Genomic DNA, 21438 nt, shown 5'->3' with positions numbered 1-21438 from the left:
ACTCAAATGGCTTAACTCCTATTTAAAAAAAGAAGAAAAAAAAGAGAGGCGTGTGTGGTGAGGTGCAAGTATCAAAATATATTCAAGTTGACTGGTAAGTAATGCTTTTCTTTAAATACAGTAGCTCATAGCCCTTTCTACCTTGACTATAGCAATCTTTTATTTAGGGCCTAATGGTTTACCTTAGAATAAACCAGATTTTGCACCACAGTCCCTCTAAAGATGTGCCCAATAGAAGTTTCTGAGGGGGGGCAATTCTGAGTTTCTGTGCATGGTCTCACTTAGCCTTCACAGTATTCCTATAATCCTAGGATAAGAAAACAGGCTCCAAGTAGTCCATAAAAAATGTTGATAGAGAATATTAAGCTCACTAAGTCAAGTACTCAGGTTCAGAATCACCTCTACCCTTGAAAAAAATCTTTGATATGGAATACATCGATCAAGGAGGGTGAAGTAATAAGCAAGGGGGCCGATAAAGGGAGATCACTATTGGATTGGCTTTTATTCTCCATATATGTATCTATAATATAAAGCTATATTATATATTAAGTATAGTTACCTTCATGATTATTCATGGTCTCCTATACTCTCTCAGTTGAGTGAATTTTCTTCCACATCGTTCACACACCCGTTCCAGGTTTTGCTTTGCTCTTCCTTTTTTCCCATGGGTAGCTTTCTTTACATGCCTTCTAAACAATGCTTTTTCATAAAATCTTTACCACATATATTACATCTAAAATAGGAAGAAAAAACCTAAAAGCATCAGATCTGCAAGAAATAATCCAAGTACATATATATCTCAATTAAGTTCAGATCCTCCTCGAATTTACCCACCGGTAAGGCTCAGTGACAGAATGAGACTTCACATGGGATACCAATCTTTCTTCCAACTATAGCACTTATCACAAAATGGCACTGGAATGGCTTCACACCAAGATGTTTGTTCATGTGCTGGCGAAGATCTCTAGCTTCAAAGAAACTTTTTTCACATCTGCAATAATAAATCCAATCACCCAACTGGATGATCTTATTCTTTTAAAACAAGTTTTCAAAAATTCAGTATATTCTTGGGTTCTAGGTCTCAATTTAAAACAAAAGAATTTACTAGTATTTCAATCTTGCAATTAGGCTGCAGGGTATTAAGTTCTTTTGGCCCTAGACACTAGAAACATTCTGGAAAGAATCACGCGGATCTCTCAAGGTTACTACATAGGACACTTACTTTGTCTCATCAGTCCCATCTGATCCCCTTTTTTAACCATCTCTCATTATCTGTCTAGATGTTGGGAGTAAGCCTTCCTTATCCTTGCCATAAAGATGGAGCAACTGACTCAGGCCTAAGTCATGAGAACATAGCATCCCCTCGGCCATAGTGATGATTCAGGGATGACCACAGACACTCAGATCCATCAGAGTAAAAACCTCAGGGCTTTTACAGGAAATACCAGAAAGTGGCTCAACACTTTGGGTGAGTTGAGAGAATATGAGGGCTGAAAACATTGCCCCCTGCCTTGTCCACATGGGGCCTCAGAGACACCAAATGTTAATGAATCTGAACGCAATTTAAACCATTCAGAACCCTATACTTTACACCTTTCTTTCAAGCCAGTTTAGAGTTGTTGTTTTTTTTCACTGATAAGTAAAAATATATTAATAATGAACTATCTTTATTTAAAAATAAAACTGATTTGGGTGATATCAGCCAATATGTAAGAGTAAGAAACTCCTAAAGCCCATTCCTAACAGTGGATAAATTGGCAGAAACTGTCAGAATCAATTTTATTGGAACTATGGAAAATAATTACATTTACAGTAACTACGCAAAAACATGTAATCAAGAAAAAAAGTAGTTGAATCTCAGTAAGAAAGCTTTGTGGCATTTGAACTTATCCTGGCTGCATCCCCTACTCCTCAGCTCAGCAACAGCCATGAGGACAAGACTACATACCGCTCTGGGTTACTAGGGCCAGAGGAACTTAATCTCAAAGAACAGTGGTTGTATTGGGTTGGCCAAAAAGAGTTCATTTGATTTTTTCCCCATAAGATAGCTCTAATAGCGCTTAGTTGTTTTTAACTTCATTCAAAAACAATTTTGTTAGACTGTATTGTAACAGCTGTCATATCAGTTTGCATTAAAAGAACATCAAAATCAGTGAATTTTTTGTGTAGTCATTTTAATACTGAAGATGGAAGAAAATACACATTCTCGGCATATTATGCTTTACTGTTTCAAGAAAGGTAAAAATGCAACAGGAATGCAAAAGATTTATTCAGTGTATGGAGAAAGTGCTGTGACTGAAAGAACACGTCAAAAGTGGTTTGTGAAGTTTTGTGCTGGAGTTTTCTTGCTGGACAATGCTCACAGTTGGGTAGACCAGTTGAAGTTGATAGTTATCGAGTCAAGACATTAATTGAGAACAATCAATATTATACCACACAGGAGACAGCCAATTTACTCAAAATATCCAAATCAATGAAGTTATTGGTAAAAATGAGTATGTCTTATAGTTTACAGAAAAAACTAAATGGACTTTTCAGCAAACCCAGTATGTTTTGACCTGTCTGGTGACTTTTCTCAAGATCCCCTCAAAGAGCTTGCTTTTATTTTCCTAACTCTCCTAGGGCGAAGGATTGGGAGAAAAGAGGAGTTTGGTGAAAATATTTAAAAGCAAATGTATTAGCCACTGCCACCTGGGCAAGGAATAATAATTTAGTGCAGACAACATACAAACTAAAGCTTAGGAAGAAAGGCTGGGGAATAAAATGCTTTGAGGAATAGGGGCTTTGAAAAACTCTCACATACTCCCAGGAGTCTACAAGTCCACACACTTACTCAGGGTTGGGCACATGCTCAGAAGACCTGAAAAAGCCCTAAGCTCTCCCCTCTGGCTGACTCTGCACAAACAGGAAGAGAAAGCCAAGGCACAGCTGTAAACTGCCTGAGTGCTGAAGGCATTCTGGAACTAGAAAGTGGTAATGTTTGCACAACACTGTGAATGTACTAAAAGCCACTGAATGACACACTTTAAAATAATGAATTTTATGTTACATGCTCAAAAAACTGATTTCAAGAGGCTTTGGACAATCAAAAGAGGGAGAAAGAAAAGGAGTCTGAAAGAACAGAGAAACTAGCAGAGGGCCCAGCACTTCAGAGAAACTGCCTAGGAAGAAACTGTGGCCAGCACCAGGGATCATTCTTTCCTACAGTCTCCATCCCTGGGTAATAACAGATTTGAAGAGTCTCTTTAAATATTTTCATTTATTTATTTATTTATTTTGCAAAGGAAGGGTCAGGTTTGATGTCCTGGTCCTTGGACCCAGGCTGCCCAGCACCTGGCCATTCTCCATGGCCCTGCTGCTCACTCTGGTGGCAGCCGTCCCATTATCTTTGGTACCAGTTCCACATCCGGCTTCAGTTTACCCATATAGAGGGAGACGGCACAGGCCTAGAGTAGGCCAGCAGCCAGCGTGGCGCCCATACCCATGGTCGTACCCCCTAGCAAGAGCTGCATGGGCCCCCGCAGGGCTTCCAGGCCCACCATGTAGGAGGTGCACCACCCTATATTGGGCACAGGCCACCCAGCAGGGAGAAACCACAGGCAGCTTCCTGACCCATGTTACTCTGCATGAAGGAGACGACCCTGATGCCGGATGCCAGAAGGCCTTTTAAAACCAAGAGAGGAAGACTCTGTCTCATTAGCCTTTCAGAGGAGTCAGGCATCCATGCAGTACAGCTCAGATATGAAGGAGTGGGGGGTGGGAGGCGTGCAGGAAGGGGTCTGAGGCCATGGCAGGAGGTGAAAGACCCCGGAGCACCCTGGCTTTGTGGACAGAAGCAGCGTGCCTCCCCACCTCCAAGTGTAGTTGGGCCAGGCAGCAGGCCTAAATCCTTTTACATGAGTGATATGTACGATATGTGATTTCTATCTAAAAATCATAAATAGAAACATCTAGGAGAAAAAAGTGATTAAAAAATCAAGAATAAACAAATAGCAGTTTAATATTATTTTCAAGTATTCCCCCCAACCCCCCCCCAGCTTTATTGAGGTATAACTGAAAAATAAAACTTACAGATATTTGAAGTGTACATGATGATGATTCATAAAAGGATTCCCTCCATCCAGTTAATTAACACATCCATCTCCTCAGATATGTGTGTGCATGAACATTTAAGTTTTAATCTCTTAGCAAATTGCAACTATACAATACGGTGTTATCAACTATAGTCTCCTCAAATATTTTCTTTTGAAAACAACTTTCAAACAAACGTAGTACAAACATAAGGAAATCAAATGAATGTTTCACATATTAAATACTTACTGAGTACAATGATAGCCTCGAACCTCAGGCTTTGGCTGGTGTTTCTTTAGGTGCTTACTGAGTCCAGAACCCCTGTGAAAAGACTTGCCACAAACTGAGCAGTGGTACTTGGACTCTCCTATAAAAATAAAACCATGTCACAAATCCAGTAGTTTTCCAATAGAATATTTTGTTGTATTTCATATTCTTATTTTATCAAAGGGACATGGAAGCTATAACATTTGGCAGCCCCTTCTAATAACAAGAAACCATGTCAAAACCCCTATTTGATCTTAACTATAGTATAAACAAAGGTACTACTACCCAAAGACTGTGATACACTTGCATAATCAACTGGATTATAATAGTAAGAGTTGAATACAAGATCTACAGCAGATACCGACCCATCAGCCATTTTCATATAACTGCTTTGAGTATTTGAAAATAAGTATGTGTGAAATAAAAATTTTAATAAAAGTAAAAGCCACATATCATGTTAACAGTTACATATGCCTACTGTTTAACTTTTTAAAACCATGACCATTTCTTTAGGTGCCTCAAACTAAATTATACATAACTTAATATTCAGTACACATTTTTCTATACTGAGGGAGACAATGAATACTTTTACATAAATAATCTAAAACTAGATTTAAGAACACCCTTTAACTTTACTCTCATTAACAAAACAAACTGCACATATAGCCACCAGTATATTAATACAATTTCTGAAATAATCACAATAAATCAATATAATAGTAAATTATTAGTATATATTATGTACAGAGTGGGGCAAAAGTAGGTTTACAGTTATTCACATAAAAGATAATACAATTAACAGTAAAATGACAGCAAACTCACGATTATTAACAACCATGCCTAAAACAAAAACAAAAGCAAACTAAGCAAATAACTAGAACAGGAACAGAAACACACAAATGGAGATCACATGGAGGGCTATCAACAGGGGAGGGGGAGAGAGGAGGAAAAGGTACAGAGAATAAGCAGCATAGATGGTAGGTAGAAAATAGACAGGGGGAGGGTAAGAATAGTATAGGAAATGTAGAACCCAAAGAACTTACATGTATGACCCATGGACATGAAATAAAAGGGGGAATGTGGGTGGGAGAGGATGTGCGGGGTGGAGGGGAGTGAAGGGGTAAAATGGGACAACTGTAATAGCATAATCAATAAAATATGTTTTTTGTTTTTTTTTTTTAATTTTATTTATTTGTTTTTAGAGAGGGAAGGGAGGGAGATAGAGATAGAGAGAGAGAGAGAAACATCAATGTGCGGTTGCTGGGGGCCACAGCCTGCAACCCAGGCATGTACCCTGGCTGGGAATCGAACCTGGGACACTTTGGTTCCCAGCCCGCGCTCAATCAACTGAGTTACGCCAGCCAGGGCCAATAAAATATGTTTTAAAAAATCAAAGTAATGAAAAAATAGTAATACAATATTTTAAAGATTTTATTTATTCATTTTTAGAGAGAGGGGAAGAGAAGGAGAGAAATAGCAATGTGATTGCCTCTCACGCGACCTGTACTGGGGATCTGGCTGCAACCCAGGCATGTGCCCTAATGGGAATCAAACTAGCAAGCCTTTGGTTTGCAGCCTGCACTCAATCCACTAACCGACCCCAGCCAGGGCTTATAATACAATTTTTAGTATAAGAATAAATTCTGTTTTGGGTAGTCACACTTGTAAACCTACTTTTGCCCCACTCTGTAATTACATCAATATAAACTTCTCATTACCTGTGTGAATACTCATATGTTCTTGAAGACTCCGTTTGGTAACAAATGACTTAACACACAGTTCACACTGGAACTGCTTCTGTGATTGATGGAGACTCTGGTGTAATTTTAGACCATGCTTATAGATGAAAGTCTTTCCACAGACCTAAGACAGCACAGATGTTTAAACCAGTAAAACAGAAAAGGAGATAGGAGCTGTTTCTGAATGAAGACAGAGAAACCTATATGCCGTTTTCAATAAAAAACTTAAATTATAAACAAAATAACAAAGTGAAAGTTGAAACAAATGCCAAAGGTATTAACTGGTTGATCAAATATTGCTATTTTTCTTACAAAAAAACCCTCATGCTGTCTTTGTGAGACTGGCACACAGTACACCTTATATATTAAAAGACACTAGAACTCAATCAAAAAATATACTTATTTCTTGCTATACCAACTAGAACAGTGCTTCTCACACTCTCTGTGTTGTAGAACCGTATTTTTCTGCCCTCAATCCATTAGAGATTTTTGTTAAACACAATAAAAATGTCACAATGTCAAATTTACACAATTGTTTCTAAATGCTTATTCTCCATTTCTGTACTTATCTTCCTTAGACCATATATATATTTTGAGCAGTGCTACACTAGAAGACCAAAGGCCCAATTAATACTTAGTTTTTAAATTTATGAATAAAATGATACTTAGGGTTTGGCTTCAAAATTATTGAAGGGGGGGCAATAGGGCAGTGAGTGACAGCTGACCCTATGTTGACAACTATTGCATCTGGATGAAGGGTACACGAGGATCTAATCCATTCTCTCACGTTCTATTCTCACATAACAAAAACAAACGAAACAAAACAAACGAGAGAAAGAGAATAGCTCAAAGTTGGCTAATCACAGGATTCTTTACTGAGAAGTCGTATTTTGGCATTTAGGTAGCCTTAGTCCTTAGCTCTAGAGAAGAATACATAACTTAGTCAGGATTTTTACTAAGGAGATTTGTTTAAAGCCCTGGTTTCCTTTTGCATCCAGGTCAGTCCTGCTGAAGGTTAAGGGATGACTGGGATGATTCTTATCCAGTACATCCTCTGAATCCTAGTAAGTTTCATTAATGTCCTAAATAGATTCATTTCAAATTATAATAAATTAAACAGCAGATTTAGACACAACTGGAAATCACCCTTTACCCAAGCAACACATCAGAAATGTCATAGAATTCCCTGTGACATTTTGTAAGTTTAAGTGTGACTCTTACTCTGGTAAAAGTCAGTCTTATCACCACTTAAGTTTCAATCTTCTTTATATAACAAAATAAACGTTATGGTTTTACCTGACATGCATGTGGCTTTACACCAGTGTGCTTTAACATGTGTATTCGAAGAGAATATAATTTAGGTAATGTCCTTCCACATATGGAACATATAAATTCTCGTTTGGTTCTGCCCTTCTCAGGCGATGTTCCTGATGCTTCATTAGAAGTAGAACTGGAAGATGACGACGAAGTGGGTGCAGCTTTTCTGGTATGTCGAATAAGGTGTGCCCTCAAGGAGGCACTGTACTGAAACTGTTTTTTACACAACTAAAAAAAACAGTAAACAAAATTCTGTCTAAATGTAATTTCTTTACAAATGTTAAGTAAAACTTGACTCATAGCTCAACTTTCCATTTCTTTGTTACAGTTATGTAAACCAACAAACACATATATTATACAAAAGACAGTATGGTAGGAACCAGATTATAAAGATGAAAGGGATAAGACCCAGTCCCCTACTCTAGAGAGGTTTATAATCTAACCACAGAAACAGGATTTACACATTTTAAAAAGGTGAAACATTTAAGAAGCATTAATTTGAGCAGTAAGGAAAGCCTTCATTGAGGAAGCTGGGTCTGTCTTGAAGGAATGGTAGGACAAAGACAGAAGAATGTTATCATTATAGAGTATTAATAGTTGTTAGGTGGAACAAAAACAGGAGTTGGAAAAAGCAGAAATATAAAAGTGATAGTCCTTGGATTTTATACTGTAGTTGTTGGGTATTCATGAAATCAAAGTTATACATGCTAATCTACAAAACTTGTTTTTAATAAGTAAAACTTGTCTCTTGGTCCACTTTCTCTTGGTCCATTATCTCTTCCACTTGTTTGTTTTTTGACCCTCTCATGATGCTTATCTTTGTAACTCTAAGTAACAGGAATAATGGATGATGATGCTCTCCTTTGCCCCTCACTCCCTACACATATGCAAATCCTTCCCATTACTCTACTTTCTCAATGTTATAGTTATAAGTTTGATTAACTCCATTTAAGCATTTACATTATTTGGATGATGTAAATGTTATTACAGGTGGATCCTATGATACACACACTTTGATTCTCTTTCCTTTCTGTTTTCAGTTTTTTTACTTCTTGTATTTACTTCTAATTCATCACCACACCCTTTCCTCAATTGTCTACTGAGAGATTTAAAACACATGACTTTATGGGGCACCTCTATCAAAGCATTATGCTTAGCTCCAATCTGGGCTGGTTCTTTCCTACACTTGGTCTCTAGACGTGGACCCCAAGTTTCCCACTTCCTGTCTTGCTTGTTTAAGTAGAACACCTCTGCCAACAGCTTCCTAAGAAAGGGAGTTTGGGAGGTAAAACTTTCCAGACCTTGCATGTCTGGAAATGTACTTCCTCTACCATCACAAATAATTGATAGTTTGGCTACAGATTCCAAATTAGAAATCATTTCTCTTTCCTATACGTCCTTATACCTGATAAATTGCTTGCCCTCCCTTTAGCTTTCTTCTTGAGTTTTCTCCTGTTCTTTCTTTTGGGGCATGTTTGTTTGTCTCCCCACTTTGGCTGCTTCTTTCTGTTGATTTCTACATGTATGAGGTAGATCTGCTATGACTCCCAGTCTTGGTAGGACAGTCTTATTTAGTAGGAGAACTGTGAGACCCAGTAGTACAGTCTCCTTGATCACTTGAGCTGGGAGTTCTAGGGTGTCCCTACTGTAATTGAGTCTTGATTGCAGTTGGCCCCTTCCTGCAAATTTAAGGACTCTACGCCTTTATCTTCTAGCTTCCATTGTTGCTGCTGAAAAGCCTGAAGCCATTCTGATCTTAACACCCTTTCTATGAAACTGACCATCTTCTTTTTGTCTTGCAATTCATAAGAAATTCTCTTTGTCCCTTGATTCTGAAATTTTATAAAAGACCTTGATACAGATTTATTTTCATCCATGGTTATGGGCATTCAGCCTGCCTTAAAAAAAAAAAGATTTTATTTATTTATTTTTAGAGAGAGTGGTAGAGAGGTATAGAAACATCTATGTGAGAGACATCAATCAGCTGCCTCTTGTATATGCCCTGACAGGGGACCATCAAACTGACCACCCAGACATGCGCCTTGACTGGAAATAGAACTGGCAACCTTTCGTTTTATGAAACGATGCCCAACTGAGCCACACCAGTCAAGACTCAACATGCCCCTTTAACAAGAAATCTATTCTTAAGCTGTGACAATTTTCTTTATTGCATCAATGATTTCCTTTTCTCTATATTCTGTTTGGTATTATGTGGATATTAGATATCTGAGATCAATCCTCTAAATTTCTCTCACTCCCATTTCTAACTTATCTTTTTGCTTTATTTTCTAGGAGATTTAGTCAATTCTATTTACCAACTTTTCTGAGATTTTTATACTTAGTATATTTATTATTCCTAAAAAGCTCTGCTGTGCTCTTATATCTTACCTGGTTATTGTTTCACTGATGTAACTTTTTATTTTTATCTCATATAAAATCATACTTCCTGGTTTGGTGGTTTTTGGTTTTTTTTTAAGCTTTCCTCTTTCTGCATAGCCTTAGATTCCTCAAAGTTGCTTTTTCTTCTTGAAATATTTATCATGAGTCTGATTATCCCTGATATCTATTCATATTTTGGAAGAAGACGGTATAATAAAAAACCTAATTGGAATTTCTGTGTAATTGGAGGATTGGGTTGTCACCCACAGGCTTCAGTCAGCACTACCTTTAGGTCTTTTGTTTATGGGCTTTGGATTTCTCATTTCTGAAAAATCTTTTCACTTCAGATTAAAGACCTGACTATTAACATGCTGGGGCCTGATTAGGAAAAGAAAACTTCAGAAGTCTCAATATTCAGTATGTAAGATTTTACTTTTCCCTGTTTTGGGTATAGGGCATTCACCCTCTCTGTACACAGTGTTCCCCACAGCGATTACAATTTTATCTTTTCTACAAAGTAAAGGATGGATCTTTGTCTAAAGAAGTGTTGGTGGGGACTTAACTGCTTCTTAAAAAGACTTTCTAACAACCAGACTCACTTTTAAGGCAGCTAGTAATACTAATTCCTGAGCTGTTTGGTAGTTCTCCAATACAATTTTGACTGATACTTAGCTTTCCCCACTGAAAGGCTGGCAATTAGCCCTTTTAAATATATGGAATCAGGATTACAGCTATGTATCAGAGTCCAGCATTTAGTTGCTAGGGTCTCCTCTCCTGTTCTCTTTGAGCTTATATTTTTTAAATGATAATTTTATTGTTTTCTTATGGTATCAGGAAGACAGAGAGATACATCACTAAATACTGTGTGGTCAAGGAAATGACAAAAATCAGAAGAAGACTATCTCTTTGGAGAGAGAGGCAGAGAGAACACAAATGGCAGAATAACAATGAAGCAGTAAATTAGATTCTATTTATCATGAAGTTAGACAGCTTCAATTAGCTTTCCAAATGCTTACCGGACATTTGTAATCTCTAGCTCTTTCATGTTTCAGTGTGTGCATTATAAGTGTGTATCTTCTCTGAAAAACCATTCCACATTCCCCACATTTATGAGATGCTTCTTCTTCAGTATTTTCTTTAGCATCCCTTTTTGGCTGTTTCATCTTTTTTCCTCTTTGAACTAATTTCTGGGCTACCTAAGTAAGGGACAGAAAACACAATCTAAGTAAATATAATCATTTTTATTTTTATGCCATGAGTCATAAATATTGCAAATTCACATTATCTTACTAATACTGGTATTTAAACATTAAGTTGCTTTCCTGCACCTATCCCACTTCATTCCAAAACCATTTTCACAACAGGCATGTTTATCAGTTTATCAATAGAATGCTTTCAAATTAAAGCTAAAATTACAAAGGTCAATTTTTCTTCATACCTGTTGAACTGCTGACTTGGGAATAGCTTTCCGTTTCTGCAGCTTTCTCTCCATTCCTTTGTGTAGTCGGATATATCCCCCTTCATTAATAGAACGCTGTCGAAGCCTGCTTCTGTAAGTATCATCAGGGCCAAGGTCTGTTTTTGCAACTAGATTTTCCTGATCTTTTAAAGATTGGCCAAAGTTCAGCCTATGCTCTGGAATGTCTTCATCACAGAGATCCTCCACTGATATATCATTTCTCATATCAGTGTTTTCTGGAGATCTACTGACTATATTCTCTTTGGAAAGTTTAGGATAAATATTAGAAACTGTGCTATCTTTGTTGTTTAAAGTTTCTAGTTCTGTCTGGTTGTTTTTTGTTACTATATCAACAGACTCCATTTCAGGATGAGAATCAGGTATACAGCCTACAGGTAAAGATGACAGAGTAGCTTCAGCCCCTGAAGAAACCTGGGGCTCAGGCTGCTGTCTTAGCTCTCCACTCTGTTCAGCTTCTGGCAAGTCTCCATTCACTAGTAGTACAATTTCACAATCCTCAAGGTCAGTAGATAAAGTTGTGGTGGCTCCCTCATTGTTAGCCACAGGAGGTGCTGTACCTCCATTTTGTTCTGGTAAGTCTTGGGTAGATGCAACTGTTTGTACTTCACCCTTCTTATATACCGTTAGCTGCTTCTCTTCCATTAGTTTATGTACACTTTCACAGATTTCTAAAACTTCTGACATGAAAAGATGCCGAGCCAAGATGGCTACATCAGCCATGCTACAGAAATCAAAACTTAGCACAGAAGTATAGGCAAATTCCAGTAAAGGGAGGAAGCTTGCTTTACAGAAACCTATATGAAATAAGACAGATGGGGGACATAAAAGTCAAATCACCACTAAAACACCTTGTAAGAACAATTAATATATGATTATGGCAATATAGAGGCAAACATGACCATTTATTTTGCAATTAAATACCCTGGATTTGTTTTGTGTTCTGGTTGCTTATTAAACCTTGACTAACTCACTTCTATGAGCCGAGTCTCTCAATACCTAAAATAGAAAATAATATCAGACTTACTACCTCAAAGAGTTGTTGTAAGGCAGTCATTTTCAAACTGTACTCCTTAGAACCCCGGGGGTTCCTCAAATTCCCCTCAAGAAACAGCTGCTGGAGAATGGAGGGTAAAAAAAGAGAGGGACGCAGGTGAGTAGGCAGGGTTCAACCAACTTGTCTCCTAACCTCACTTCTTAAGTATAGCTGTATATTTTAATACAAGTCCATATAAAAAATTGATTGTGAACAAAGGTTCTACTACTAAAAATTTAAAAACAAAGACAGGAGGTCAGAAAAATTTTTCTATAATTACATAATTAATAGTGCAGGCCGTAAGATGTCTGTTGCAACTACTCAACTCTCATTGTAGCTAGAAAGAGTAGCCACAGATAACACATACACAAATGAGTGTGGCTGTGTTCAAATACAAGTCTATTTATAAAAAAACAAGGGATTGGCCTTTGGCTATAGTATGCCTATCCCTGGTCTACAGAATGAAACCAATTACTAATCATGTGATTACTAATTAGTAATCAATAATTACTTAAGAATTTATGTGAGAAAATAAGATCGCGCTTATTTCTTTTCTTCTAAGCTCTTAGTACTTTGCTTTCAAAAGCCATCTTAAATATTCACATATTCTAAAATCAGAAAATTACAGTGATAGGTCCAAATCCATCTTCATAACCATGTATAATTAAGATTTGGATAGCTTTCCAGAGTTTCTTTATAAAGTCAAGCAAATATTTGTACCTCTCTCTTCTTACAGTAGGCACACATTACTTTTCAATATATAATACATTTATCTTAGAGAGGTTTTTTTAATACGAGAGCCAAAGCAACCTTTTAAAAACTCACATTTGGTGTGGTTTTTCAGTTTTGGCTCAAGTGTACATAAATGTGATTCTTTTACATAGCAGACATGGATGGACAAGTATACAGGAAAGCCTTATTGTGAGATATGATAGGACAGGGGTGGTCAAACTCATTTTCATCAGGGGCCATATCAGCTTCATGGTTGTCTTCAAAGGGCCAAAATAATTTTAGGACTGTATAAGTGTAACTACTCCTTAACTGTTAAGGAGTTGAAATTACATTTGCCCTTTAAAGGCAACCACGAGGCTGATGTGGCCCCTGGTGAAAATGAGTTTGACACCCCTGTATTAGGAGTCAGGTTGAAAACTGAGGGAACTAACTATACATCAACATTATCATCATGGCTACTTTTGCCATTCCTATGAAGGCTATAATTAATAGGCTGTAGCCACATTAATCTTGCTATGAATTATGAGACCAAGTTAAATGAGCTTGAGGTAAGTAAGAATATTTCTTAAAAAAAAAAAAACAACATAAAAGACCTACCAATATAATAATGTATTTTGGTCTTTCACCTAGTATCTTTCTAATTTCTAAGTTTGAAGTCATACGAAAATTTTCCATAAAGAAACTAACTGCCTCCAATAACACTTTGAATATCTAAAATAATTTTTTCAAAGATAAAAATTATATTTTATTGTAAAATACTAAAAAATACACACAAGTTAATGAAACAAAAAATTACTCATAATCTTACTGTCAAAAGATAACAGATAATTTTGGTACTCTGTTTTATATCCCTCCCCTTTTTATATACACATACACATACTGGTATATATGTAATAAAAATGAATGGAAAATTTTACAAGATGTAAAAGTCCTAGAGCTTTGTTATACACAACAATGTGAATACAGTTATACTACTGAACTGTACATTTAAGATAAATTTTATACTGTTTTTATAAAATTTTTAAAATGGGCAATGGTTTATAGATTTAAAAATTATGATGGGTACTTCTACATCTGTTAGTAGAGTAGACTAAGAGGCCCTGAGGATTCTAAAAATGCTAAATAAAAGTATTTTAAAATATTATTTTAAATATATCAGTGCCCCACCAAATTAAGCCAGGCTTAATTTCGCACCTTGGTAGTCACAGAAAAACCTCAAGATGAGGATTTTAAAGTTGTTCCAGATTGCCCTGGCTGGGTAGCTTAGTTGGTTAGAGCGTCATCCAGATATGCCAATGTTGCGGGGTTTGATCTCTGGTCAGGGCACATACAAGAAGCAATCAATGATGCCTAAATAAGTGGAACAACATGTTGATGTCTCTCTCTCTTTTCCTTCCTCTCTCTCTCACAATCAATAAATAAAAAACTTTTAAAAATAAAAGTAAAAAACCAAAATGTCCCCAGACTGATAATGCCCTTAATATATAAAAAAGCAAAGGTGTTCTCTGTGGAAAACACCATCAACCCAGGACTCAAAAATGTCCCATAAAATTCTAAAAGAATATGAATTCAGTGTATACAGATTTTTTTTTAAAAATCACAGAAAGCCCTGACTGGTGTGGCTTAATGGATTGAGTGCAGCCTGTGAACTGAAAGGTCTCTGGTTCAATTCCCAGTTAGGGCACATGCCTGGGTTGCAGGCTAGGTCCCCAGTTAGGGATGTGTGACAGGCAACCAATGAGTTGTTTTCTCCTCCCTCTACTTCTCCCTCTCTTCCCTTCTCTCTAAAAGTAAATAAATACAAAATCTTAAAAGTAAAATAAAAATAAAAATCACAAAGAAACAAGGCACTGTGAACAAAAGCTAGCATAAACAGCATAATTCAAACCAGCAAAGACTTTAAGTATGCTATGGTCAGACATAGAAAATAAAGGTTGGCATATAAGTAGAGCAAAAGTAGCTCCCTAAAAGAGACATCTAAAAAGAACTAAATAGAACCTAAAAATGGAAAACAAAATTGGAATTAAAAACTCAATAAATTTAACTGTAAATCAGACACAGCTAAAGAGTGATCTAGAATTTTCCAGGATAATCTACAAAGAAATGAACAAAATATGAGAGATTAAAAGACACAGAATATAAAGTGAGAATATCTAATTGAAGTTTCAGAAAGGTAGAAGAGAAAGAGGCAGAGACAATTTTTGAAGAGACATCACCTGAGAATTTTTCTCATCTAATGAAAGACAATGTCAACTGCTGAGCTCAGGAAGCCCAACAATTTCCATGCATGGCAGTTTAAAGTCAAAGACTCTCATATATTGGATAAATAACAAAACCAAAAATATGATTTTAAAGAGACATCTATAAGTATTGCATAGGAATTATAATCAATAATATTGTAATAACTATGTATGGTGCCAGGTGGGTACTGTAACACTTTGTAAGTATATGATTGTGTAAACCACTATGCTGTGTACCTGAAACTAATACAAAATAATACTGAATATAAATTGCCATTTAAAAAATAAAAATACATTAGTAGGCCCTGGCTGGTGTGGCTCAGTGGATTGAGTGTGAGCCTGTAAACCAAAGGGTGGCTAGTTCAATTTCCAGTCAAGGCACATGCCTGAGTTGCGGGTCAGGTCCCCAGTAGGGGGTGCATGACAGGCAAGCACACAATGATGTTTCTCTCCCTCTCTTTCTCCTTCCCTTCCTCTCTGTCTAAAAATAAATAAATAAATATTTAAAAAATAAAATAAAATCATAAAAAAGAAAAATATATCAAGGAGACATCTAAACATAAAGATACAAAAAGGTTGAAAATAACAGATGTAAGAAAGATATCCTAGGCAAACAGTAACAAAAATGTTGTTTACATACCAAAAAGTATTTATACTAGTAGCTAAAAGAGAAAACAGAAAATATTATTTACAATAGCATCCAACATAGACTTTAAGGGTGGGAAGTAACACTAAAGATAAAGAGGGTCACAACATAGTGAAAAAAGGATGTTTTATTATGAAGCCATAATTCTAAATTTATATACATGTAATAACATGGCCTCAATATACATAAAACAAAAATTAAACTCAGTAAGAAATAGACAAATGAAACATACTAGTTAATCTTTTAAAGCACCTCTTGTCAGTCACTGATAGATCAAGCACACAAAATAATCGGTAAATAAAAGTAACAATTAACAATTTTGATCTAATTCACAATATACTGCATATTGCAACCCAACTGAAAAAAACTCACATTCGATTCACAAACAAAATGAAACATAAAAACAGACCATATGTAGAGTTAAAAACAAGTGTCAATAAATCTTCAGAATTAAAGGGAAATTTATAGCCCTGAGTGTTTACACTACACAGTGAAAGGTTGGCAGTTAATGGCTAAGTAAGCACAATACTTAACAACAACAAAAAAAGAGAGTGTATGACCCCTAAAAAAGAAAGGTAATAAGGAGAAGAAATTAATAAAAGAAAACTACAGGAAAAGGACTCATGGACATGGACAACAGTGCGGTGACTGCTGGAGGGAGAGGGTATAAGGGGACTAAATGGTAAGGGGGAAAAATACAATAAAGATTAAGTAAAATGCCCTGGCTGGTGTGGCTTAGTGGATTGAGCACCAGACTGCAAAGCAAAAGGCCACTGGTTTGATTCCCAGTCAGGGCATATATAACTAGCTTGGCAGCACATACACTAAAACAGGATCATATGGACAATATTAACATGGGCCCCATCAAATTCATTCATAAAGCTTTTCACATGTTTTTTAAAAAAGTGATAGCCAATGTAAATGAATTGTAAAAGACTGAGAAGCTGTTTCAATAAGGGTAGGAAAGGTAACCCAAAATTTACAGGTTTTCCCTGTAGAGTATTAACAGTTCTTCACCTATTAGCAAATTCATTTCACTATTCCTTTAGCTGGAAGCAATTTCTTGAAAATTCTATTAGTAGCAATGTTAACATCTTAAGGTTTCCTCAATTAATTACACAAAAGTTTTGAACTATATTTGCATAAAAGTCAGATTTTTAACATTTAAAAAGTTATGCTTTGGCAAAGAGATAAGGAAAGGTTTTCTGTAAAGAGCCAGATAAAACATTTTAGGCTTTGTGGGTCATTGATTTATATAGCAACCTATTTTTAAAATTCTCACCCAAGGACATGATTACTGATTTTTTTAGAGAGAGGAGGAGGGAGGGAGAGAGGGACACAAACACAATGTGAGAAAGAAACATGGAGTGGTTACATCTCCGCTCCACCACCGAGAACCAAACTGCAACCTGGCTATGTTCACTAACCTGAAATCGAACCCTTCAGTTTACTGGAGGACGCTCCAACCAACTGAGCCACACCTGCCAGGGCTATATAGCAACTATTCAATTCTGCCCTCATAAACTGAAAAGCAGACATACACAACATGTAAACAAATTAATATGGCTGTTGCCCAATAAAACTATTTACAAAAGCAGATAGTGGGGCCAGATTTGGCCTGCAAACTGTAGTTTACTGATGCCTGCTTTAGCAGGATTTTAAAAAGTAAACCTTAATAAAAAATTTTTTTTAGCCCTGGCTGGTGTGACTCAGTGGATTGAATGCCGGCCTGCAAACTGAAGGGTCACTGGTTCAATTCCCAGTTGGGGCAGAGGCCTGGGTTGCAGGCAAGGTCCCTGCTTGGGGGTGTGCGGGAGGCGGCCCTGATCCATGTAACTCTCAAACATTGCTATTTCTCTCCGTCTTTTTCTCCCTTCCTCTCTAATAAAGTAAATAAATAAAATCTTTAAAAAAAAATTTTTTTAATGGGGGGAAGGGGGGGAGGGTTGGGTGGGTGGGCTGGAATGGGAGTAGGGGGGAGAAAACTGTACTTGAACAATGATTAAAATAAAAAAAATTTTTTTTAAGAAAAAAGACACAAATAACTGAGCCTGGCTGGTGTGGCTTAGTGGATTGAGCACTGGCCTGTGAACCAAAGAGTTGCCAGTTCAACTCCCAGTCAGGGCACACACCTGGGTTGTGGGCCAGATGCCCAGTAGGTGGTGCATGAGAGGCAATCACACATTGACATTTCTCTCCTCCTTTTGTCCCTCCCTTCCCCCTCTCTAAAATATAATTAAAACCTTAAAAGAAGACACAAATAATTGGTACTAAAGAATAAAATATATCTAAAGTCACTGGAGATATTTAGAAGAGAATACTATGAAAAATTTTATGCCAATAAACTTGAAACTTTTAATGAAATGGAGAAATTCTGGCAAAAACAATTTTTTAATCAATTACTTAAGATGAAATAGAAAAACTGAACAATTCCTAACCATTAAACTTGTCAAATTAGCAGTTAAAAGTCTTCTCCCAGAGTTCACCTAGGCACAGAAAATCTTAGCCACCATTCTATGAAACATGCAACGAACACTTGTAATCTCATAGTAACTCTTTCAGTGTATGTAAAAACTGGAAGGAACACATTTTATGAGAAACATGACAGAACCAATTTGAAAAACTAAATCTTCCCATGAAGGTAGATACAAATGTTTTAAATAGTATTAACAAATCAAACAGCAATTTATACAAAAGCTAATATATCATGACAAATTAGATTAATTTCATAAATGAAACCTGGCTTAACATTAGAAAATCAACATAATTTCCCACATTAACAGAATGAGAAAAATAAAGACTATCTTAATAGATACAGAGAAAGTCTGTGGTAAGTCAACACACATTTAAGAGAAAATTTCCTTAATTTTAACAGGGGTGAAAGGTTATCCACTTAAAACATATACCAAACAACATAGTTCATGGTAAAAACAAGAACAACAAAAAAACTTCTTTAGAAATGAGAATCAGCGCTCTGGCTGGCGTAGCTCAGTGGATTGAGCACAGGCTGCGAACCAAAGTATCAGAGGTTCAATTCCCAGCCAGGGCACATGCCTGGGTTGCAGGCCATGGCCCCCAGAAACAGCACACTGATGTTTCTTTTTCTTTCTCTTCCTCTCTCTCTCCATCTCTCTCTCTCTCTCTCTCTCTCTCTCTCTCTCTCTCTCTCTCTCTCTCTCTCTCTCCCTCCTTTCCCTCTCTAAAAACAAATAAATAAATCTTAAAAAAAAAAAAGAAATGAGAATCATGTAAGTGAACCTTCTATCACCATTTCTATTCAACTGCTGTTTTTTTAATGTCCTGGACAGCAATGTAAAGCAAGGGGGCAGGGGAGAGTTCAAAATATAAGGACTGCAAAGGTAGAAACAAAAACATTACTATTAGTAATTACTTTATGTGAAATATCTCAAAGAATTTCTAGATAAAGGTCTGAACTAAAGAAATGTATTAGTATTACTGTATATAAAATCAATATATACCAGCAATACATCAGAAATTATGTAATGTTAAGAAGAAAAAACTACAATAGCATCAAAAAGTATAAAGTACCTTGAAATAATATAGCAAAAGATGTATGAGGCCTTTATTGGATAAATCTCCAAAACTTTATTAATCTGATGTAATTTCTATCAAAATACTTTGTTCTTTCAGTGGAAGTTGAGGAGTTGCTTTGACAGTTTATGTGGAATAGCACATGGCTATGAATAACTAAGACTCACCTGAATAATAAAGGTGGGAGACTCCTCCTCTTATTATAAAGCTAAGGTAATTAAGACCAAGTGATAAGAGCGTAGAAATAAATAACCAATAGATTAGAGCAAAGCCTAGAATCAGTACCAAACACATGGAGATTTGTTTTGTCTTTGGATGAAAAGAAGATGGAGTTTTCACTAAATGGTTCTGAGACAAGTGATGATCAAAATGGAGGAAAATGGTATCAAACACCTATTTTACACCAATAAGAATAAATTCCAAATAGATTAAAATGTAAATATGAGCCCTGACCGGTGTGGCTTAGTTGGTTGAGCATAAAGGCTGTCAGTTCAATTCCAGTCAGGGCACATGCCTGGGCTATGAGTTGGGTCCCCAGTCAGGGTGGGTATGAGAGGCAACCAATTGATGTTTCTCTCTCCCCTCCCCCTCTCTAAAAATAAATTAATAAAATCCTTTAAAAAAATTAAATATGAAAGAAAAACTATCAAAATTTAAGAAGACAATATATAAAAATACCTAAGTAGGAAAGAATTTTAAGTATAAACAACATAAACACTGAATTGAACTACATTAAGCTAGATAATTAAAAAAACAGACGTACATTTCTTTTTTTTGGCCTTGGCTGGTGAGGCTCCCTGGGGTGAGTGCCATTCTGCAAGCCGAAGGGTTGCCAGTTCCAACTGGGTCAGGGCACATGCCTGGGTTGAGGGCCAGCTCCCTGGTTGGGGGTGTGTGAAAGGCAACGGATCGACATTTTCTCTCACACATCAATATTTCTCTCCCTCTTTTTCTCTCTCCCTTCCTCCCAAAAAATAAATAAAATCTTTTAAAAATATATGTACATTTTTAAAATACGGTACACACACTTTTAAAATTTTTTTAAATTTTTATTCATTCATCTGAGAGAGATGAAGAGCAAGAGAAAAAACATCGATTTGTTTTTCCACTTATGTAGGCATTCACTGGTTGATTCTAGAATGTGCCCTGACAGGAGTTGAACCCTTGGGACTGTGCTACAACCAACTGAGCTAACCGGCCAGGGTTGTACACATATTTTATAAACACTTTTTATGTACTTAATATTAAATCAAACAAAAATTTTGAATGTCTACTTTACCTGTCATTGTTTTATATCATATTTGCTGAACAAACATAAAATAAGCATATGGAATGAAGAATGAGTTATTTTTTTTAATATTAGGAGTCTGTATTGTAGTTATTTGGGAGCAGACATTTAATTTGCTATAAAAAATTTGTTATGAGAAACTGGAAAAGGAACACTCATACATTTCTTTTGCTTCAGATGCATGAAAGACAAAAAAAATTCCAAACCTAACATATCAAAAGACTATACCTGTGATAAGTTTTATTATTCAGATGGCCCAGTATAAAACATATTTTCGCCTTTGAACTACCAAGCCCAGAGAAAAGCAAACATCAGTAATCTAGATTGTAATGCAACTCTATGTACCATAAAAGTTTTTGCACACCATTACATCCCTCTTTACATGCAGTGGATGCTTAATAAATTTTAGTAACTAAAAATACAAGGGGGGACCCCCCAAAAAACAGAATTTATAAAAACTTGTGTATTTACTCTTACATATTTAAACTTCAGTCACCTTCAAAGTCCTCTCCATTTGACACAATGCACCTATCAAGACATTTTTTCCACTGCTCAAAAACAGTTTCTGAACTCATCAATTTTGATGCCTTTCAGTGCTTCTGCCATTTTTTGTTGTTGTTGTTCCACCTCTTCCACACTGGCAAAACATTTCCCTTTAAGGATTTTTTTCATCCAGGGAAACAAAAAAAGTCAC

At 36.3% G+C, this 21438-nt stretch overlaps 1 protein-coding gene across 1 annotated transcript in view; it reads right to left on the bottom strand.

Moving 5' to 3' along the window:
- The window catches only part of ZBTB11 (zinc finger and BTB domain containing 11), a 31444-nt gene that overhangs the window by 2193 nt on the left and 7813 nt on the right, over positions 1–21438 (bottom strand). Inside the window, 12 exon segments of the mRNA XM_028503208.1 lie at positions 1–18; positions 560–577; positions 580–714; positions 717–733; positions 835–871; positions 874–912; positions 915–991; positions 4321–4438; positions 6057–6201; positions 7374–7622; positions 10790–10969; positions 11212–12047. Of these exon segments, the coding sequence (XP_028359009.1) occupies positions 1–18; positions 560–577; positions 580–714; positions 717–733; positions 835–871; positions 874–912; positions 915–991; positions 4321–4438; positions 6057–6201; positions 7374–7622; positions 10790–10969; positions 11212–12047 (1869 nt within the window).

Source organism: Phyllostomus discolor, chromosome 2, assembly GCF_004126475.2.
Source record: "Phyllostomus discolor isolate MPI-MPIP mPhyDis1 chromosome 2, mPhyDis1.pri.v3, whole genome shotgun sequence".
Taxonomy (NCBI): Eukaryota; Metazoa; Chordata; class Mammalia; order Chiroptera; family Phyllostomidae; genus Phyllostomus; species Phyllostomus discolor.
This window is presented reverse-complemented; position numbering and strand designations above follow the sequence as displayed.